The sequence below is a fragment of the Lathamus discolor genome, chromosome 6 (genome assembly GCF_037157495.1).
Source record: "Lathamus discolor isolate bLatDis1 chromosome 6, bLatDis1.hap1, whole genome shotgun sequence".
In the NCBI taxonomy this organism is placed as follows: Eukaryota; Metazoa; Chordata; class Aves; order Psittaciformes; family Psittacidae; genus Lathamus; species Lathamus discolor.
Window position 1 is genome coordinate 90,528,592 of NC_088889.1, and position 21,141 is coordinate 90,549,732.

General features: G+C 48.5%; 1 protein-coding gene across 1 annotated transcript in view; it reads left to right on the forward strand.

Moving 5' to 3' along the window:
• Nucleotides 1–21,141, forward strand: part of LMF1 (lipase maturation factor 1) — a 225,792-nt gene that overhangs the window by 53,075 nt on the left and 151,576 nt on the right. The window contains exons 4-5 of the mRNA XM_065684805.1: nt 621–769; nt 18,773–18,838. Of these exons, the coding sequence (XP_065540877.1) occupies nt 621–769; nt 18,773–18,838 (215 nt within the window). The remainder of the gene's footprint in view (nt 1–620; nt 770–18,772; nt 18,839–21,141) is intronic.

Below are 21,141 nucleotides of genomic sequence, written 5' to 3' on the forward strand. Positions count from 1 at the left end.
GGGATTTTTTAATAGCTAATGTATGATTTTTGTAAGAAAAACAATTGCATTTTGGTTTAAGGAACCTTACGTGTATCAAGGTAAAAAAAGGGAGATTGCATGAGGGACTGAGCTCGTAGGCAGAAGCTCTTCCCTGTGAGGGTGCTGAGGCGCTGGCACAGGGTGCCCAGAGAAGCTGTGGCTGCCCCATCCCTGGCAGTGCTCAAGGCCAGGTTGGACACAGGGGCTTGGAGCAACCTGCTTCCAGTCCTTGCCCGTGGAAGGGGTTGGAACTGGACAAGCATTGAGGTTCCTTCCAACCCGAACCACTCTATGATTCCTGCTGCATCAAGTAACCATGTAAAGATCAAAGTGTTTGTGTGTGTGCTTGGAGCAGAGCTACACAACCCAACACACCAAACCGAGGTGCTCCCTGTAGCTTACAGCATCAATCCCCAGGGTTTTGTGTGTCTGTTAGGGCAGAGCTGGTACCTGCATTCCTCCAAATGGAACTGAAAAAGCATCAGTTACAGTGTGGCTGGGTTTTTTCCTGCATGGATGTTCACAGTTTGTGAAAGGATAACTCACAGGACTCAACAGTAACCATTTTCTTTTCCATTTCTCACATGTTGGCACCACAGGATGGGAATCGCAGCTCCTGGAAACAGGCTTCCTGGGGATATTCCTCTGCCCGCTCTGGACCCTCTCCCGCCTGCCCCAGCACACTCCTCCTTCCAGCATCGTCATCTGGGGCTTTCGGTGGCTGATCTTCAGGATCATGCTTGGAGCTGTAAGTGGGACTTCCCGTATCTGCGTTTTTGAGGTGACAGCAGAACTGTCTCATCCCAGCAGCAAACCTGGTCCAGCGCAACAGAGTCTTCTGGTTTAGGGATTTTTCTGGTTACAAGGAAGAAGAGTGTAGCAGGAAATGCTTCATGCTCTGGTTCACCCCATCTTTCAGCTTACTATTAGTGTTTAGTTTAGGGTGGACAAACATAGGAGTAAGAATATCAGTGTTGATATGTTGGTGCTGCTGTTGTGATTGGCTCCTGATAAGATGCTTGGGAATCCAGTGGGTAATTCCAGGAGCAAGGAGCTTTACCCCGAGTTATTTTTGCTCTGTGTGTGATTTACTTCTTTGTCATTCTCTGCTCTGTGTTCTCAAAGAGAACAATTGCTGCATTACTGTCCTGGTGCCGGTGGAAACTCCCAAGCAGCTTGTAAAAGAATCCATAAGGAACTGACACATCTTTGTTAAAATAAAGGTGTGTCAGGGGTGTTATCCTGTCATCTCAATCCACATTTAGGCCATTTCAGAATATCCCAGAGCTTTAAACTAAGGATTATGACTATAGAAAGAGATTGACAATCCATGACACCCAGCGGTGGGAAACACAAGTTTTGTGGTCACCAAGTTTGCATCCTGTTTTCCTTTTAAAAGAGGAGTCGGACTGAGCTTTGCTTTGCTCCTGCTCATTTGTAATATATATTTTGAATTATGGGACAGGTTGGATATGAAGGGAAACCGTGCTCACCAAATGTCTTTGTTACTGTTATCTGTGCTGCTGCTTGGTTTATCTGGAGAGCGATAACTCCCTGTTGTCTCGGGGAGAGTTGTCTGCAGAAGAGCTGCCACCCCACGTCCCTTGTCTGTTCAGGTCACTGATATATAAGTAACAGGCATGGGAGAGGCAAACATGGAAAGGTCATTAAGAGGGGATCTATACAAGCAAGTGGAAATCAGTGATTGATGGTATCTTTAATGTTTTGGGGCCCAAACACATGCATGTTTCCTTCTCAGCCGGGGTAATGATGCCTGCAGGCACCAGGAAACGAGTTTAATGTGTGGAACTGAAGTATCCTTCTGGAGCAGAGGTTCACCTGCTCCCAGGCCATCTTTGAGCTCTTCCTTCATGGGGGCAGGAGCTGCAGCATGTGCACAAATGTGTTTGCGAGGCTGTTTTTCCCAAGGGTGGGATTGGCCATGAACTTATCTTCTGCAGAACGGGAAGGAGCACTGGAGCAGCGATACGTCTTTGGTCTTCCTACCACATAAACCATAGAAATCCATAGAGCTGGTGGAAGATGCCTGAGCAGCCATGAAGCTCAGGGATGCACTGTGCCTGCTCCCCTGCTTTGCTACCTTTTCTTTAGTGTCTCCCTGTTAATCTCTCTCCTGTTAGGAGTTAACTGTTGCTCCTGACAATCCACAGCATCCCCACTATGGTCCTGCTTCCTTCTGCTTCTGTCTTAGTCTTAACCAGGTTAGCTGCTGGAGCATCTGAGCTCTGTCAGTCCTGGAGTAAAGGTTGGACTTGACCTTAAAGGTCTTTTCCAACCTAGTTGATTCTGTGATCGTCCAGCTCCAGACTGGTGTGAGCGTTGTGTATCCTGGCTAATCCTCCCCATGGGAATCACGTCCGGATCTTGCTTTACTGTGCGTGGCCTCCCTTGGGGCTGCCAGGGCTGGCCTACGGGAGGTCATGCAGTGTATGGGAAGTAGAAGAACCCCATCTGTGTTCTTGCAGGAGGCGAGGAGCAGGTTCTGCTTCTGGGGTTTGATTGGCAGCAAGTGCTGGGCTGATCTCAAATATTGCTACCTTTTTAAAAGGCATAATTACATGATTCAATCTATATGTTTGATGTGCCTAATAACCCATTAGTGCGGGATGTAAAGACGAATGCTTCTTAGGAACATACAGAAGCAACAGAATAGCGGTCCCTTTGTGTGAGGAGCAGCTTGTTAGGAAATAAGTGATGCAAACAGACATTCACGGGGCGGATTTGCCTCAAAATTGCTCAGTGACTTGATGTCTTTGTCATATTCCTTGTGACTCTTTGTCACTCTGATTTCTCGAAGCTTGGAAGATGCAAAGTGTTGGTTTGTGTTTCCACAAGCGGGTAAGTAGAGGTGCTTGGCTGTCAGGCATTAAGCAAGGCCATTAAACAAACCATGGTGACTTGCCAAGAGGAGCAGCTCACGCTGTCAGTGAGGTGCTTTGCTTGGCATCACTGCCTGGTGGTGTTTTGGGTTATTAGGATGGATTATTAGGTGTTTTGACATCTGCAACTACCTGGGGAGAAATCAAAGGCACAATGGTGCACTCTCAAAGCCTCAGCCCTCTCTCAAATATATATATCTGTATATAGTTTTCGGCAGACAGAGTTTGCTTCCCAACTGTTCCATTCCCCATAGAGCTGTTGTGGGACTCGGTGTATTTGATGGGGTTGAGCTGATGAATTGTTAACACTATGTTGCTGAAACTTCGTAGTAGCTCTTTGGATCCTGAAAGTCATTAGCGTTTGCGCACGTAAAGCATAAATACAGCTTCTGTTCCTTCATTAGCTCAGTGTCTAAGAGACATTGCGTGTGTAGTTGCTCAGAAACGTGAGAATTCGATTTTCATCAACACCTGTGGGTGTAACTATAGTAACTCTGATAAAACTTAGTAACTGAAAAAGCACGTGCAAAGGGATGGGAGTGGGGGAATGTGATTTAACTGGGGTTTGGGAGAGCCCTAGGCAAGGTTTATCCCTGCGCCCCCTCCAGCCAGCCTCATGGGTAAGGGGTTGCAGTGCTGGGTGCTGGGGTGTCTCCTGATTTCTCTATCCTGGGGTTTTGCTGCCTTGCAGGAGCTCTAACCCTCCCATCCCACTTGCTGCGGAGGAGCTTGGGTTGCATCTTGGTGTGCCTCAAGCTGAATCTTGACTTGCAAAGGGGTGCTTTTGACTGTAGACATTTATGATTTCCTCACCAGTTATTCCCAAGGGTTGCCTTTGCTTGTTGCTCACAGCTCCTCCAGCCTCACACCAGAGGGGATTTTTGACAGGGGGCAGTTAAATGTGGGGCTGCTCCCTCCTATCAGCACATATTGCCTTCAGTAAAGCAGATATAAACAGCGTGTGTAATGAGTTCAGGCCTAACTCTTGGCATAGGATTGCCTCTTCCTCCTGGAGCTGGTGAAGTACAGTGGTAGTGATGGGACAGGGCAAGGATTTACAAGAGAGCAGAGCAAGCAGTGAGTCCCCTGTAAGAACTACCCAAGTGTTTGGGACAGAAAATATGCCTTAGGGACTGGCATGGGGAAACAGATCCCAAACTGAGCCAGGGTGAAACAAGGATGAGCACAGGCAGAGCAGGAGCGAGGATGTGGGAGCTCTGTCCAGCAGAGGATGCTGTGACCAGCAAGGTGCTGGGACCCCTTCCTGCTTGGGCAGATGTGTTGAGCCTGGTGCTGCCAAAATCCTGTCCAGTCCCATGCCAGGATTTGTCCTTGGGTCATTACATCGTTGGCTTAACTGGGGAAGGCATTAAATTGTGGTCAGCTTTGAGTGGAGGAGACAGGAGTGGCTTTTATGGGGGTGTGTGATGGCGTTTGCACATGGGCTGCCTCTCCTGCTCCATGTTATTTCAGGTTTGGAGATACTTGACGTATTCCTGAAGGTTTTAATGAGTGTGTATGAGCTGTGCACGGCCTGGATTGCTGCCACAGATGAAGTTAGTGGGGAAAGTTGTGCGAGGGAATCCTGCCTGGAAGCATGAGCTGCTGCTGGTTTACTGCATCTCTGCGTGGCCACAACTGCAGCTGGCACTTGGAGGGCTGGTGCTAAAGGCAGCATGGAAATGTCATTATCTGGTTACAGCTGATGTTCCTCCTGTAAAACATGAGGCACATGAAATGCCTTTAGGTCAGGTTGGATTCGAGGCCAGCAAGAAGCAAGAGCTGAGACTGAGGTTTCTTGCACCAGAGCAAATGCAAGTCTATACTGCTTGTACATGGCACACGGACAGGATGATATCAGTGTTAGCGATCCTTCTGGAAGTGCCCAGCAGTGATGGTGTCCTTTAATCAATGTGGCTTTTCATCATCTCCATTTAAAGCCTTCTCCTGTCTCTCTTCCTTCACCACCTTTCTCTTTGTGAGACAAACATGGGGTCTGGCAGTTCTCTGTATTGTAGCTGAGGGCTGGTGGTTGCTGTGCTGATAAAGTGGATCCGAGCCCAATACAGGCTCTGAGTAAGGGAGATGTCAGTGGGAATATCAGTCTTCAAAAGGGTTAAACACCTCAAGATTCCCACTCTCTTGTTCTCGCTGGCCTGCTGCATCCCTGTTTCATGGGAGCAGAACTATGGTCCAGGAGCAGCCATCCCTGGCCAGCACAGCTGCTAACCAGTATGGAACAGTAGAGGGTTGCTGCTTGGATGTGTCCGCTTTGGTCCAGGTCTCTTGGATGATGTCTCTCAGGGAATGGAGATGGTGTCACTGAAGCAAGGCTTTTTCAGACCTGTCCAACAAGGGAGGAAAAATGCCTTTAGTGTGTCCTGAAGGAAATAAAGAACTGACAGGCACTTTCCTGTTGTTCCCTATGTTTTGGGTGATGGATCCCCTGTGATGGACAGGACCCATCGGTGCCCCTCTGCTGCAAGTACTGTGCGCCTTAGAAGTCACCTGCAGAGCTTCTCTGTGCCAGCCTCTCCTGCACCTCTTTACGCTAGGTCATTTTCCCATTGCCGTAACCAGGTGGAGATATTGGTGCTGTGCAAGCAGTGATGCTTTATAGACGCATACATATGGATGAGCCCATATGTGTGCAACGTGGCTTGCTCGGACTCTTCATGGAGAGGTGGCTGTTTCTCAAGGGTTTCCAATAAGCATTTTGCATTGCATCAGGAGGGGTTTGCAATGTCCTGTTAGCAGCAGCACCGCTGAGATGAGTACAGGAGTCGAAGGACCAGGTTGGTGATGTTTGCGAGCGTGATGATGTGATGTTCTGTGCAAATAATTATCACTAGTAAAGGTACAGTGAGGAGGTGGGGGGGCATTCAAGGTCTGGGGGTGTAACAGCATGTTGGGAAACTGGAAGTAAATAGGGAATTAAGGTGGAGCTGTGTCTTGCAAAGGATCACAGACATATGGAATAAGTTACAAGGGAAGGTGGCTGAGGCAGAGTGTAAGTGAGTCTGAGACATCTTGATTAGTTTCTGGAGGAAAGGATTGAAGAGTATAGTGAAAAAACAGGGAAACAGGATTTAAAGCACATTACCACTTTAATTTAAAAGTGCCCAAAGCAAGGAAATTCAGATTTAAAGCTGCCAATCTATCACTGGCTGCTGCAGGTGTTGGAGCCAGGAGGACTCTGCGGGGTCTCTGTGCAGATGGGTCCGTGCCCTCCAGGCTCTGCTCCCTGGCTGGGGAGCTTAAGCCCAAGCCTCAATTTGCCCCAAGAATTAGGTCCTTTAATATGTGTGTTATGTTATGGTATAATAATAATATTTTGTAATCTATACGTGGTTTATATAATAATACAACAGTCTGCTGTTTGCAGTGTCCTGGTGCGATGCCCCTAAGACTGTTGTGGGGCTGCTCACTCCTCCCCAGGGTGGTGGCAGGGCGCAGGACAGGAATGGGTTCATGCAGGGAAGGGGTTTTCTTCTCTCACCTCATCTCCGTGTACTGGAGAGCCCTTCCCAGGGTTCTGGCCCTACGCACCTCCTTATGCAGGGTGCATCATGCAAGGGTCCTGAGGTGCACCCGGAGAATTGAGGGAAGCCCAAGTGCATCTGTGCACGCTGCGTGCCTTGGCGGTCCCTCGCCTGGGGTCGCTTCCTGTAAACAAGATTTCTCTTTGTTTGTGTTTTCCCACTTTCTGGATTTCCCTTTCTAAATGTAACTCCCTCGGAACCTGCAAGTCCAGGCTCTGCCTCACTGAGCTCTCCTGGTGCATCCTTGGAAGAAGCCGCTGTGGAACAGAAAAGTCCCAGAGCACTTTTGGCAGGCAGAGACTTAGAAAATAATTTAGATCCTCTGGCATTTTAACACAAAAGATGTTTCCCCCTTTACAGGAGGAAAAAAGCTCATTTAAAGAGGCAGCCTTGGGAAGGAAATAGTGCAGAAAGATTTATAATAATTAGCAATAAATGCTTCCACTGACTTCTCATCATTGTTTCTTAGTAAACGTTGTCCATTTTTCACAGTGTTTTCACAGAGAAAGGATTGGTTCTGTGCAGATTATTTGTATCTCATTAGATGTTTAAGCTCTTTAAATCATTCATTTTCTTTCCTATTAGGAAAAAAAGCTGCTTTTAAGCAACTGCAACGAATCACTTTAGAATTTCATGTTCAACTTCGTGTCTCTAAGTTTTGTTTTTGCTTGGATTCTGTTAAAAAGTGTCAGAACGTGGGTGGCATTTGAAAGGTTACTGGAAAGGGTGGGGATGTGATTAGCTAATAAGGGAGATGAACTTGCTGGCAAAAACCAGGAAGACTTTGAAGCAAACAGAATCTGGATGCCTGTAGTAAAATCCCATTAAATGTAATGAAATCAAAGCTGGAATTTAGGCGATCTCTGTAAATATCGAGGAGGAGAATCAAACGGATGTAGTTGTCATTTCGGTGACAAGCGTGCCCTCATCCTGGGCATTACGGCTCTGAAATGGAGAATAATTATTCTAATTTGTTTTATTACATTAGCGTGGGTAGGAGGGAAGAAAAGGAGCTTTCTTTTATGGCTTTCTCATTATTCATAGGCGAGCGCGGCGGGGCCAGGCTCCCGGCTCCTGCGCCGGGGCTTCATGGGAATTTTTGGAAAATGATGTCTGCAATGTTCTGACCTTTGCCGTCCCAGCTGCAGCCCTCCTCCTCTCTGCAGGGATCCCACACTTGACTCCTTAGCAACCTCCTTTGTGCCTCTGATCTCTCTCCATTTGTCTAGTAATAGCCCTTGGCAGGAAGACTTGTTGTTCCTTCGGTGGCTGTAAAAGGCCCGGAGCCCCTAATGCCAAGTACTTTTCATAAATCCCTTTCACCCACTCCTTGCAGCGCTGTCTTCAAAGTCAGTCAGATGCTGGTGCAGTCCTGGTGGCTTCTCAAAGGGGCTTTCTGGTGTCTGAGAGGAAAAACCAGTGACAGAGACAACAAAAATCAACAACACCAGTGACTTCTCTTTCAGGAAAGCGTTTTCCAGTCCGTGAGTTATTTGGCAGTTGGGTTTTGTGGTGATGCTGGTTTGGCTTCTGAGCTGGACCAGCCTGTGTCCTTTGCAGCAGAATTCAGATGTTCACCTCCTCCATGAGTGGGACCTGTCCTGGGAGCTCAGGGGCCTGGAGGCATCCTCAGAGCATCAGGCAGGTAGGGTTTGTTCACCTGGTGATGGGTTCTTCCGAGGATCTGGAGCCTGGTCCTATAATCTGCTAGTCTCAGACCAGAACTCGTGCTCTCCACATGATACGGAAGCGCCATCATTGGACCTTGAACACTGCCAGGGATGGGGCAGCCACGGCTTCTCTGGGCACCCTGTGCCAGCGCCTCAGCACCCTCACAGGGAAGAGCTTCTTCCTGATCCAGATCATCCTTCCTGCACCGCAGAGCTTGAACTGGGTGGCAGAGCCTGCAGGTGGGATTTGTGAAGGGTTGGACAGGTCTGGACCAAATCCAGCCTCTCCCACCACCGTGGTTCGTAGCAAGCCCTGCACCAGGGTGCCCTGCAAGTGAAGATTTGGGCTTATAAATTAGGCAAGTATTTTAAAGTATGAAAACAATTTTGATAGCCATAACATTAAGATTGAGGTATGGAAGGGCCTTAGAAACTGTATGGTGTTTTCAAAAAGCTGGAGCCTTTGTTTCTCTGGGCAATGAAATATTGTGACTGTTTTGAGGTATATAAGGAAAAAGAAGTCGTAAACCAACCTCATGGTGTTCAGAGGCAGTTTTATACATCCAGCAGCAGGGTGGTGCCACTTCTGTGTATCACGGCTCTAGTGTCATACCTGTCAACTCTGGTGAATACAGCATTTGTGGATGGTGTTTATTAGTGAGGCTGAAATAAAATCCAGAAAATATTCAAGATTTATCCCTTCAAATGCAGAAGAAAGCTGGAGCAGTGTTTGGTATTAGGAATTTAGTAGTGTGGTCTAAAGGCATCATGTTGGGCCTCTTGGATCCAAGTGCTTTGGGTGCCAGGTCTCACACAGCCTCGGCTCAGCTCAGCCGGCTGTCCCCTGTCCTATAATCCTTGTATGATTGAAATTTTAACTTCCTAAAGCTCCTTCCTCTTCCATGAACTTGGGGTGTAAATTACAGCTGGTTTGTCTTCAGAATACATTGGTGTAGGTTTGGCTTTCAAAGGATGCTGAAACCATGTTTTCTGCAGGTGGTTGTAGGCAAGGCACCAGTTGGGATCTTCTCTGAGAGTGTTTCATATTTATACAATGAAAAAACATAAAATCTAGAATTTAGGATTGCCCTTCATTGAGATTTTGGCTCTTTTTCCCCCGTCTTTTGTAGCGTGAAGACGCAGGAATGTCTTTAAAGCGACTCTAAATCTATCAGGCTGGTGCCCCATTCCCCACCCTTCTCTCCAGAGCTGGTATCAAAAGGGGTTTGCAGACATAGCTTGAGTCACCAGCCTTTTTCCCAGCTTCCCGTGCTATTGGCCTGTCTGTACCACTTCTTCCCCCCCCTCCCCTTCAGCATTAATTTTGGGCTGAAAAAGTCTCAAAGAGAGCTTTGTTCCTCCTTGACACTCACTCCAGGGAGAAAAGGAAGAAAAAAAAAAAAAAGGGAAAAAGGAAAAAAAACCCGTGGAAAATCTGACATCTGCATTGTAGAGAAAAATCAATAGATAGGGAGGAATATAATTATCCCCCACTCCTGAAGGAATTTTGAAGATATTTTTTGTAACAGTGACTCATATCGGCTTTGAGCTTGAATGACATTTTAATTATTTAGGCTTTTTTTCCCCCCCCCTTTCACTTTGAATCACCAAAGTGCAGCAGCCTGGAAGAGGTACAGTTGGGTAGAGCAATCTGCTTGGGATGAAAAGGAAGGATTTGGGAGTTCAGCCGCTTTCCCTCCCTCGGAGCTGCATGGCTCAGGGGGTACGGAGTGAGATGCAGCACCGCGGTGGGTGATGGATCACCCTGGGTGAATCATGTTTGCTGGCATCAAGTACGTAAGGAAACAGTTTGGAGATGTTTTGCTCCTTATGGGAAGTGTAAAATCCTTACGGGGTTGTGTGATGGTGCGTCTTGAACTAAGAGTTGAGCCTGGGTGTGATCTGTTGGGGAGGGGGGTCAGAGATGAAAGTGGGGCTGGTGGATGGGGGAGAGGGAGCAAGGGCAGTGCTGTGGATCCTGTTTGGGTGTAGGCAGATTTAATCAGCTCATTAGAAAGGCAATTGGAAGGAGAGTGAACACAGAAAGGAGGGAGTGAGAGGTCTGAAGTAAAGCTGGAGAGCAGAGACACTGACCAGGCAGAGATGAGGTGAGAGCTTAGTGGGAGGTCTGGGGGAGCTGGAGGTTGGACCTGTGTGGACCTTCCCTGGAAGATTCTCCCTCTTGTCTCCATTGAGGCAGCTGAGCTGCATCCAGGTGGGATGACAGCCTTGGGACATGCAGTGGACACTTAGAGGGGGACATTGGAGATGGGTTTGTGTGGTTCTCATTGTCCATGGCAGCTGTGATGCGGACATGGTGGAAGGGTTTCTGCCCACCTCTCCTGGGATGGACCCACATGATTCCCGTGTTCTGAGCCTTCTGCTGGTCCTGGGGCAGAAGGTCTGGGGCAGGTCCTGGAGGCCTGGCGGGGTTTCCCCTTTACTAACCCCTTAGTGTCAGGGGTTAGGAATGATGTGATAAGAAGGAGCAGTGCCCAGAAGTGTTCCTCTGACTGAAACAGTGCGGTAGAAAAGTGAGGACTCATTCTCTTCACATGCCCATCCTCTCTGTGATTTACAAAGATGATCCCCACCATACCACAGTGTAAATTCAGCTTTCAGTATCCTAAAACCAAACAGGGAAGTGTCTTTGGAGGACACAGACAGCAGTTGCATGGCTCACATCCCTCTCTGGTTCTGCCTTCCAGTTCTGTATTACCTTCCCTGTGTGCCACCATGTGCCATGGAGGTTTGGGATTTGTGCCACGATTCAATCAAGCTCATGAATTGTAGAACACAAAAGCTGTTCGTAAACTTGCTCTCTATGACTTAGTTTTCCCTGAAATCCCTTTTGTTGGATACACTTTCAATGATGGGGAAAGAGAGGGTGCATGTGAGGTTACTCAGTCAAGCAAGACTGGAATTGATTCAGTGGGAGTGAAGGGGTGATTTTGATTTCCACTCCCAAAGTCCCCTGGCCGCCAGTTGGCAAACCTTGCAAATGTATTCAACAATCTATTGCATTTGAAAGAGAATTTATTACTCATAAATAGCTATTTTTCAGCAGGATTACTGAGTTTTACAAACCAGACTTGTTCGGTGCCTTGCTGGCTGGGTCATCCTGCAGCAGGCAGGAGGAGGATGTTTTGCCATGTGGGTTCTGCTAAGAATTTGCTGGGAAATATGATTTTATTTTGCTTGTGGATCTGCTCAAGTGACTGTGTGGTCATCTTTGCTTTACCGTTGTAGTAAGTTATCAGTGCTAGTGATGACGCTGGAGGCAAAATAGGGTCTTGGTCAAGTACATGTGCTCATAGAATGGTTTGGGTTGAAGGGACCTTAAAGCTCATCCAGCTCAACCCCTGCCACAGGCAGGGACCCCTTCCACTGGAGCAGCTTGCTCCAAGCCCCTGTGTCCAACCTGGCCTTGAGCACTGCCAGGGATGGGGCAGCCACAGCTTCTCTGGGCACCCTGTGCCAGCGCCTCAGCACCCTCACAGGGAAGAGCTTCTGCCTAAGAGCTCAGCTCAGTCTCCCCTCGGGCAGGTTCAAGCCATTCCCCTTGGCCTGTCCCTACAGGCCCTTGTCCCAAGCCCCTCTGCAGGTTTCCTGCAGCCCCTTTAGGCACTGGAGCTGCTCTCAGGTCTCCCCTTGAGGAGCCTTCTCTTCTCCAGGCTGCCCCAGCCCAGCTCTCTCAGCCTGGCTCCAGAGCAGAGCTGCTCCAGCCTTCTTTTACTTATAGCAGGCAAAGAAAGTATAAGTACAGTGACAGAAGTCACCCAATACACCTGCAGTGCATCCAGGGCTGCGTGTGGGAAATGCTGTTCATACATGACCCGGCGCGCATGGATGGAGCAGGGCTGGTGGATGGAAAGTACATGCAGGCTGAGTGAGGACGGTGCAGTGGCTCCGGTGATTAAAACCAGGCATTTTACTGAACACCGTTCAGATTAATAACTAAAAAGCCCTCAATGTGATTTTCCTTCCTCTATGAGAAACGCTGCTGAATTTAATGCACCTTCATTGTGACCCTGGGAGCACCGGAGGTTGGTGATTTCGAAGCACAAGCAGGTGCTGCATCTCCATCCTCTGTTGTGCTCCTCAGACATGCCCTGAAGGGAGCCAGCTTAGGAGGGGAGAAGGTATTGAGCACATATTTCATTCTGGATGCTAATTCAATCCAGGGTGAACATTTTATAGTTCTCATGCAGGGAGGTTTCTGAGTGTGCAGAATGGCCTGGAGCCACACTCAGCTGTAAATTAATATGACAAAGATCTCAACTTTCCCCTTCCCCAGGCCAGGTTTTCTTATTACTGGAAGGGGCTGGTGTGCACGTTCAGGCTGCCAGGAGCTGGGCTGCAGTGCTCAAACGCCAGCACGTCTTTGTACCCCCCATCCCAGCAGTATGAATTTAATAACTCTGGTTGGAGCTGGATTCAAAGCAAGGCCACGGAGGTGAAAGGGCAGTTGCTGGTTCACCGAGCCACCTGTTTCCTTCCCTTTAGCTTCTATTTAATTTGTATTGCTGGATAGCTTTCCCTTCTGATATGCAGGGATTTGAAAGGCCTGTCACCCACCCGCAGTGTACAAACAGGGATCCGGGGGGCTTGGTTTTGTCTTGGAGTTATAAGCGTGTGAGCGTTCACTGGACTTTATCATTGGGAAAAGAAAATAAGCTTTAAAAGCCGTTTTCTTCTCCCTAAAAATATCTTCCCCCCTTCTTTGGTTTTGTGTACTAATTAGAGCAGAACATAAAATGGGAAAAATATAAACTATTTCCAAAATTCCCAATCTCATGCCCAGTAGTCTCCAATTCTTATGTCAAAATAAAGGCAGAATTCAAGTTTTTAGTTAATGCCCTGCTAGCTCAGGGCTTGGAAGAAACTTCCTAAATTTGCCAACTCCAAAAAAGGGGGAGAAAAAATCCCCTTTTCAAGTTATTTTGGAATGTAGATAATAAGAAGCAAGTTAGTGCGCTGAGCTTCCTTCAGCACGTCTTTTCCACGTTTCCCAAATGGTTGCATTTGCCATAATGAGCATTGTGCCAAGCTGGAATAATATAAAAGCATGTATAAATGAGAACAATGACTTCTTATAATAGCAGGGAGTTGAACTGAGCAGTGACCCTCACTGTGAAGGGTGCTGAGGCGCTGGCACAGGGTGCCCAGAGAAGCTGTGGCTGCCCCATCCCTGGCAGTGCTCAAGGCCAGGTTGGACACAGGGGCTTGGAGCAAGCTGCTCCAGTGGAAGGGGTCCCTGCCCCTCACAGGGGGATGGAACTGGATAAGTTTAAGTCCATAAATACCCATATGTAGTGTGGCGTCAGATTGTCTGGGATCTGGAGGTTTTCCTTGGTATTTCATACCTGTGAAATGTGGTCAGTGTGTTGTAAGATAACCAGGAGTAATGATGTTCCCAGCTGGCATATAGCCCCCTGTGTGCAGGCAAGTTTAATAAGGCAGGGAGCTGGTTGTGTTGGACAAGGAGCTGGAAGTGGGATGAGAAAGGTTTTCCTCTCCTTTGGTGTCTTGTTGTATTCAACATCTTCGGGATGCTGCAAAAAGGGACGGTTTAGTACATTGAGGAGCTGCCCAGTCTTCCAAGTGAGTGATGATGGGTACACGTTTAGCTGTCCTTTCCTGCTCATTGCCTACCTGTGGGCATCACCAACTCCTGACAGCATGAATTGGAACAAACAGGTCAATTTTGATGTTGTATCAAAAACCACGTGGTACCTCGAGATGCTTGAAGAGCACAGGGAGAAATTAAAGGTGGGAGGATAGACGGGAGCCATGCTTGGCACGGAAAACGCCAAAACCTGGAAATTGCAGGTGTTGCATTTTAATTCGCTTCCTGATCCTTGAACTTATTCGTTGCGGAGCCCAGAGGCTTGTACACGTGAGGGAAGGAGCGGTTGGGCTGAGGCTGGTACAGCAGGTTTGTGGTAGCGCCTGCCTGTAGCTCTCGCCTGGAGGCTACGGAACGTTCTAAATACCTTTGTACGCTCTTGGATCTGGAAGGGATCAGGCAGATCCGACGCTCAAAACGCGCCCTCCAAAAGAAACGGAAAAGGTCTTTGTTGGAACGCGTCCATCCTGGTCTGTCCCACAGTCAGGAATCGCCTCCAACCCCGCGAAACACCAGGTTTGGTCTGAAATCTGTGCCCTCTGAGGCTGATCTGGTTCAGTCGTACGTGTGTGAGTACCGGGCTGCATTGGAGCCTGGGGATGGGCTGGTTCCTTTCCCTCATTCCCGGAGATCCGCCATCTTGTGCGTGTCTGGATCCTGCCCTCGAGTTTGATCTGAGAGGAGATTGACGGAGAGCGGAATGGCGGCCATGAGGGGAGATCGTGACGGGAGAGGAAGGGCGGCCATGAGTTGAGATCTTGAGGGGAGATGAGAAGGGCCATGAGGGGAGATAGATAGTGAGGGGAGAGGAAGGGCGGCCATGAAGGGAGTGAGGGGAGAGAAGGGCGGCCGTGAGTGGAGATCTTGAGGGAGAGCAGAAGGGCAGCCATAAGGGGAGATCATGAGGGAGACCGGAAGGGCAGCCATGAGGGGAGATCGTGAGGGGAGAGGAAAAGCAGCCATGAGGGGAGATTGTGAAGGGAGAGAAGGGCGGCCATGAGTTGAGATTTTGAGGGAGAGCAGAAGGGTGGCCATGATGGGAGATGATGCAGGGAGAAGAAGGGCAGCTATGAGGGGAGATTGAGAGGGGAGAGGAAAGGCAGCCATGAGGGGAGATTGTGAAGGGAGAGAAGGGCGGCCATGAGTTGAGATCTTGAGGGAGAGCGGAAGGGCGGCCATGAGGGGAGAGCAGAAAGGGCGGCCATGAGGGGAGATCATGAGGGAGAGTGGAAGGGTATCCACAGGGGGAGATCATGACAAAGAGCGGCAGGGTGGCCATGATGGGAGATCATGAGGGGAGAGGAAAGGCAGCCATGAGGGCAGATTGTGAGGGAGAGCAGAAGGGCAGCCATGGCGGAAGATTGTGCTGTAAAGCAGAAGGGTAGCCATGAGGGGAGAGAAGGGTGGCCATGAGTTGAGATCTTGATGGGGAGCGGAAGGGTGGCCATGAGGGGAGGTGATGAGGGAGAGTGGAAGGGCAGCCATGAGGGGAGAGCAGAAAGGGCGGCCATGAGGGGAGATCATGAGGGAGAGTGGAAGGGTGGCCATAGGGGGAGATCATAACGAAGAGTGGAAGGGCAGCCATGAGGGGAGAGCAGAAGAGCGGCCATGAGGGGAGAGCAGAAAGGGCGGCCATGAGGGGAGATCGTGAGGGAGAGTGGAAGGGCAGCCATGATCGAAGAGCAGAAGGATGGCTATGATGGGAGATCATGAGGGGAGAGGAAAGGCAGCCATGAGGGCAGATTGTGAGGGAGAGCAGAAGGGCAGCCATGATGGAAGATTGTGATGTAAAGCAGAAGGGCAGCCATGAGGGGAGAGAAGGGTGGCCATGAGTTGAGATCTTGATGGGGAGCGGAAGGGTGGCCATGAGGGGAGGTGATGAGGGAGAGTGGAAGGGCAGCCATGAGGGGAGAGCAGAAGGGCAGCCTTGAGGGGAGATCGTGAGGGGCGACAAGGAGCAGCCTTGAGGGGATAGGAAGGGCGGCCATGAGGGAAAATCATGAGGAAGAGCAGAAGGGCAGCCATGAGGGGAGATTGTGATGAGAAAGGAGAGGTGGCCATCAGGGTGAGTGGTGAGTGTGAAGGGAGAGCAGGGGCAGCCATAGCATGTGAGACGAGATCATGAGGGGAGGGCAGGGGCCGCCATGGGGCGTGAGGGGTGGCCATGAGGTGTAGAGGCGGCATCTATACAGTGTAAGCCACTATAAAGGACAGATGAAGGTTGGCTGCAAGTGGAGATCATGAGGGGCACCCATAAGGGGAAGCCTAGAGGAGAGAGGAGGTGCGGCCATGAATGGAAGTCGTGATGGGGGATCAGTTTGCCCTCAGTGCGATGGGTTAGTGGTGGCCTTGGCAATCCTGGGGTAAAGGTTGGACTCGATAATCTTTAAAGGTCTTTTTCAGCCTAGTTGATCCTATGATTCTATGATCTGTGGTATGGCAGCATAATGTGCTGCAGCTGTGGGGTCCAGGCCAGTTCAATATACACACAGGAATCTTGAAAATGGATTGGGAATTGTTAGCAGACTGAGAGAAATCCAGTGAATGTGAAACTCTGGCAGATGTGGGGATCCCCGTTTCCTCCCCTCCTCCTTCTGTTCCGTGCTCACTTGGACCCAGTTACCATCTCTCAAACTAAGTTTGCGCCTTCAAGAGAACAGGAGCTGACATCCAGAAATGTCAGCAGAAGCCAAATAATATGGGAAGAGTGTGTAAAACCAGCATTGATCCGAGCATGGAGCAATAAGGTATGTGAGAGCTCATCCTGGCTGTGGCCGTATCCAGGGATCCACAGCTCTTCCAAGCGAGATTCCTCAGTGAGGCTCACCATGTGTCATCCTCCTTTCCTGGTCCTCCTCATCAGAAACAGAGCTACAGAGCACGTAGGTTTTCATGCACTACATACTCTTGTTTCTTGGTCCAACTTCATTTCAAACTCAGATGCCAGTGTGGGAGTGGAAGTGGACTCCAAGACAGCAGCAGGGGAAAGAAGCCTTGAAACGCCCCCTAATTATGAGAGTGGGAGTTTTCCGTGCTGCAAACCAGATTTGATATTCAGAGCTTTAAGTGACTTTCCTGCTTGAAAGCTTTGTAGTAAACAAAATGTGATTAACAGTCCCTTAGTGACTCATTGCAGGGAAGATTCGGATTTTCACTACGGTGCTTTTCTATCCTATACTTGTTTTAATTATCCCTGCTGAATAATAGAGCTTGATTACAGCCTGGCCAAGGTAGGAGGGAAGGTCATCAAGATAGCTGTCCTCTTTTAATATTCTAGCATTCTTGCACAGAGCCTTTCTTAGTGTCTGTCCGGCCTCTGTGCCAGCAGCAGCTCATCCTGTGAGATGCTATCAATATATCCTGTAACTGTAGAAAAGGTTTGAGGGGCAGAGTGAGCTGTGGGTGACTCAGGAGGGGAAGATGAAGCTGTGGCTGTTGACAGCAAGGCTGCCTTGTCCCTGCCTCTGCTGCTCCAGCCCTTGCAGAGTGATGAAGAGAGTGATGGGATCTGCTGGGTAACCCACTAGAGAGGAAAACTGCAGCGGTTGGTATCCACCATTCTGCTCTCCTGTCACACAAATCCTCTGTGGTATCACTTTGCATCCACTGTGCTTTTCTCTGTGCCTTCTGCACCAGCTCTGTTTGGGGTTTGGTGCTGGTGCTGGTAGGGGGTGTCCCTTTCATGAGATGGAGACTTCCCAGGCCCAGGGTGTTTCTTCTCATAGTGAAGAGCTTCTTCCTAAGTGGATGTTTCTGGATATTTACTTATAATGTCTGGACAGTTTGGGGTGGGAGGAGGATCTTTAACTGGAATTTGGAATTTTCCTGAGCCTCAGACACATTAAACTATGTTTAATGCTGCAAGTGGAGATATATTTTTTTAAGCAATTTGGATGAAACCAATAGGCCAGGATGTGCCATAGAGCATCTTCTCCTCTGAGCTCTCAGATTTTAGCATTGAAAGGTCACTGGTCTCTTACTGAAAACCTTCCCTAGAGCAAATATTAAGAAGCTTCAGGATGCTCATGGTATATCCAGGAACTGGTCCTTACGGGAGCTCGCTGTATTTTTCTACTGAGGGAGGCAGGAACATTGCAATTAGTAGCAATGTCAGAGGTAGGCAAATACCCCCTAATTGTATGCAGATGATAGAGCTGGTTCAACCTTTTGACTAGTGAAGCTTTCCTCAATTTGGGATATTGTGATCCTAATCAGGGACCTTTCCCATACATCAAAGCCGACAAGCTGAACCTGCATACCTTGGGGCTGGCATGGCTTGATTGCAAGGCTTCCTGCTAGCAGGCTCATCCCTGGCCAGGTGTCTTTCCTGCTGTGGACGACTGATTCCTTTCTACCCTTCATCACTAAGGCAAAGAAATTTAATCCGAATATTACTGCCAGCCCTGGAATGGACCCACTGATTTGGAAATTTCACCCCCTTGTTGCCCTGAAATATCAATGCGCAGGAGCCTCTGATACCTGCTTATTTCATTGCCAACCTCTAACCTAAGGTGGAGCAGACCTGTCATTAGGGCATTCATCTGTGTTTAGATCTGTCAGCTTCCTTCCCCTTCTGCTCTTTTGTTTCTCTAATTACTTTGATTGCATCTCTGGGTCCAGCTCTATGAGGCTGCAGATCCCATCCGTGTCTTGTGTTGCTGCTTCTTTTTCTATAGGCGGTTTGGGGAGAGGGAGACACCTGGGTCTGGATTTTAAGATTGTGACTATGGCATATTTAGGTCTGCAGGTGCCTTTTCGCTGTTACACAGGCATGGCCCAGTGGCAGAGCTTTGTTTTTCTTATTGCTCCCTGATGCTCTGCACCTCCTGCCTGGTACCTGGTGATGCCGGGAGCCAGTGTGGGAGCCTCTGCACTTCCCTGGTGTTACCAGATCTCCCTGTAGTTGAACCAGAGTATTTGGCATATTGCAATAATACCTTGATGTACAAGATAATGAAAATATAGTATTTGTGACTGTATTTTCTGTTTTTTTATTTCTTTTCTCACCAGGGTCTGATTAAAATCCGAGGAGATCGCTGCTGGCAGGAGTTAACTTGCATGGATTATCACTACGAGGTGAGTGATCTGCACATCAAGGATAATTTCTTTTGTCTGCTTTACTTTGGTAGAAGAATTTGCTCTCCATTTTTTTCTTTCTTTATCATAGCCTTCTGTCTCTGGCAGTGCAGCAATGTCCATGTGCCAGCTAGGTGATGCTGGTTTTCCCAGTTGCATTCCTAAACGATCAACTTGTCTCTTTCCCTACCCTCACCATCACGGACTGATTCAGGGGCAGACCTGAACCTCACTGAGAACTTCCTCTGTTAAAATCCTGCAGGAGAGGAACAGAAAGGATTTTTCATTGTGTTGAAGGCTTTCTGCTTATACTTCCAAAACGTGGATGTATGTAGACAGAAATAGAGCATCTCAGTGCTCTCCAAGATGCTGAGCACTAATCGCTGGCAATTCAGAATCATGCAGTTTTATCTTTTGGACATCTGTTGCAGTGATTACATTGCATTCTGATTAGAAACTGTGGTTTGAGTTCTGGCTCTAAGTGTTGTCTCCTCTGTGATTATGGAGAGAGGAGCTCAGCTTCCCCTCTCTTTTACCTAGATTTTTACATTTGTGTTTTGTATAAACAGTGTTAAAAAAGAAATTGCTGCATACAGCAACACTCCACTGGGCAAGGAGCCCTGGTTTAGTGAAAGAGACACAGTACTGGAGCAATATTCCCTCCCTTAGATTAACATTGCAGCCACTGAAACCTGCACACCATGGTATAGTGCCTCTGCTCTATAATCTATCTCAGCCTGGGGCAGTTTCTGGTGCTGGGTTTGTTGGTAAGACCTGAGCTGTCAGCCCCTGGGGATGTACCTTCAGGGTGATGTTCTCAGTGGACCTTCATCACGTCTGGAAACCATTTCCCCCTTCCAATTAACCCTGGCAGAGCCTGACTTCCCTGACCTGCAGAACGTGTTCCAAGGTGTTGCCTATGAATGACTGTGCAGGGCAGGCACTGAGCAATGGAAGTGGGGATGCTCGAACAGGACCTCAGTCTTTCCACCTTGTATGCATGGAATTGCATATGAGTGCCAGGGACTGTGTTACCAGTCCTGTTAGAGGATTGGGATTCCCCTTCCCAAAATAGGAAAGAGATCCATCAATTTCCAAGGCGCTGACACCTTTGTTTTTCGCTCCTGGTTAACTGGTTGCTTATTGTGAAATGGAATTTTGCAGGTCCAGAAAGCTCTGCGTTTTCATCTTTAATGCTCCTTTATTTTTCTGTTACCATCTTTTACTTGCAATGGGTTTCACTCACTGAATGCCCATTACCGAGGCTGCTCAGTGAGCTCTTGTTGCCCTGTCAGTATCCTGCTTCATTCTGAGTAAAACTTAGGATGCAGAGACCCTTCGGTGCTGTCACTCTTCATCTCAAACACAGAGGTGGCTGCAGTAAATTGTCCTTCCTTTCTGCCATGCCCTGCCAGGCACCTGGCAGCAGGCTGAGAAAAGACAGCTCCAAGTGAGCCCCCCAGCACCCCCTGACAGGCTCTGCTGTGACCCCAGCCCACATCAGTCAGCCTGCATAATCCCAGATAGTTCAAATCAAAACCAGAATCAGTTCTGGAGCCCACAAGGGCTAATTAAGACCATTCATGTCATATCCATAATGCAGGATCCCGAGCCTGTACGAGTCATTGGGAACAGGGACAGGGGGCAGATCACATTATCAATATAAATTATTTTAATCCACACAAAAGAAGCTGCAATAAGAGGAAAATGAAAGAGGCCAAACTTTGTCTCCCAGTGATAACAAAAGGGTGCAATTCACCTGCTGATTTCAACCAGTCAGAAGGGAGGAAGAAAAGGGTGAAGCTGAAGATACATCTGCAAGGAGGGGAGGGAACTGGGAATCTGCTCGTAATTAGGATGATATAACTGGGTATTGGACCAGCTCGTAAGTGGACTTGGGCCAAGTGGAGTCTGCTGTGATGTATGTTGGCCACCCCAGCTCTCCTGTTCCAGTCCTGAGCTGCAGTCCAAAATCTACATGGGCTTCTCTGCCAAGAGAATTAATGAAAACACATGGCCTCCATCTCTGGCATGGTGAGCGCGCCCTGGACTATTTATTTGTAGTAGAACCAGCAGCTATGCTGGTGGAAAATAACATTTCCCCTTTTGTCAGGAATCGTGTGTGAAATAGTAAATGTTGTTATGGCTTGGGTAATTAAACGGAGCATATTTTCCCTCCCTCTTTCCTTTCTAATGTGCAGGGCCTTAATCCCAGCCTTTATGGAGATCTGTTCCTCAACTGAAGCCTCTCTGTTTAGAGGGCTTACGATCTGTGACGCTGTGTAATTTGGAGAGGGAAATGG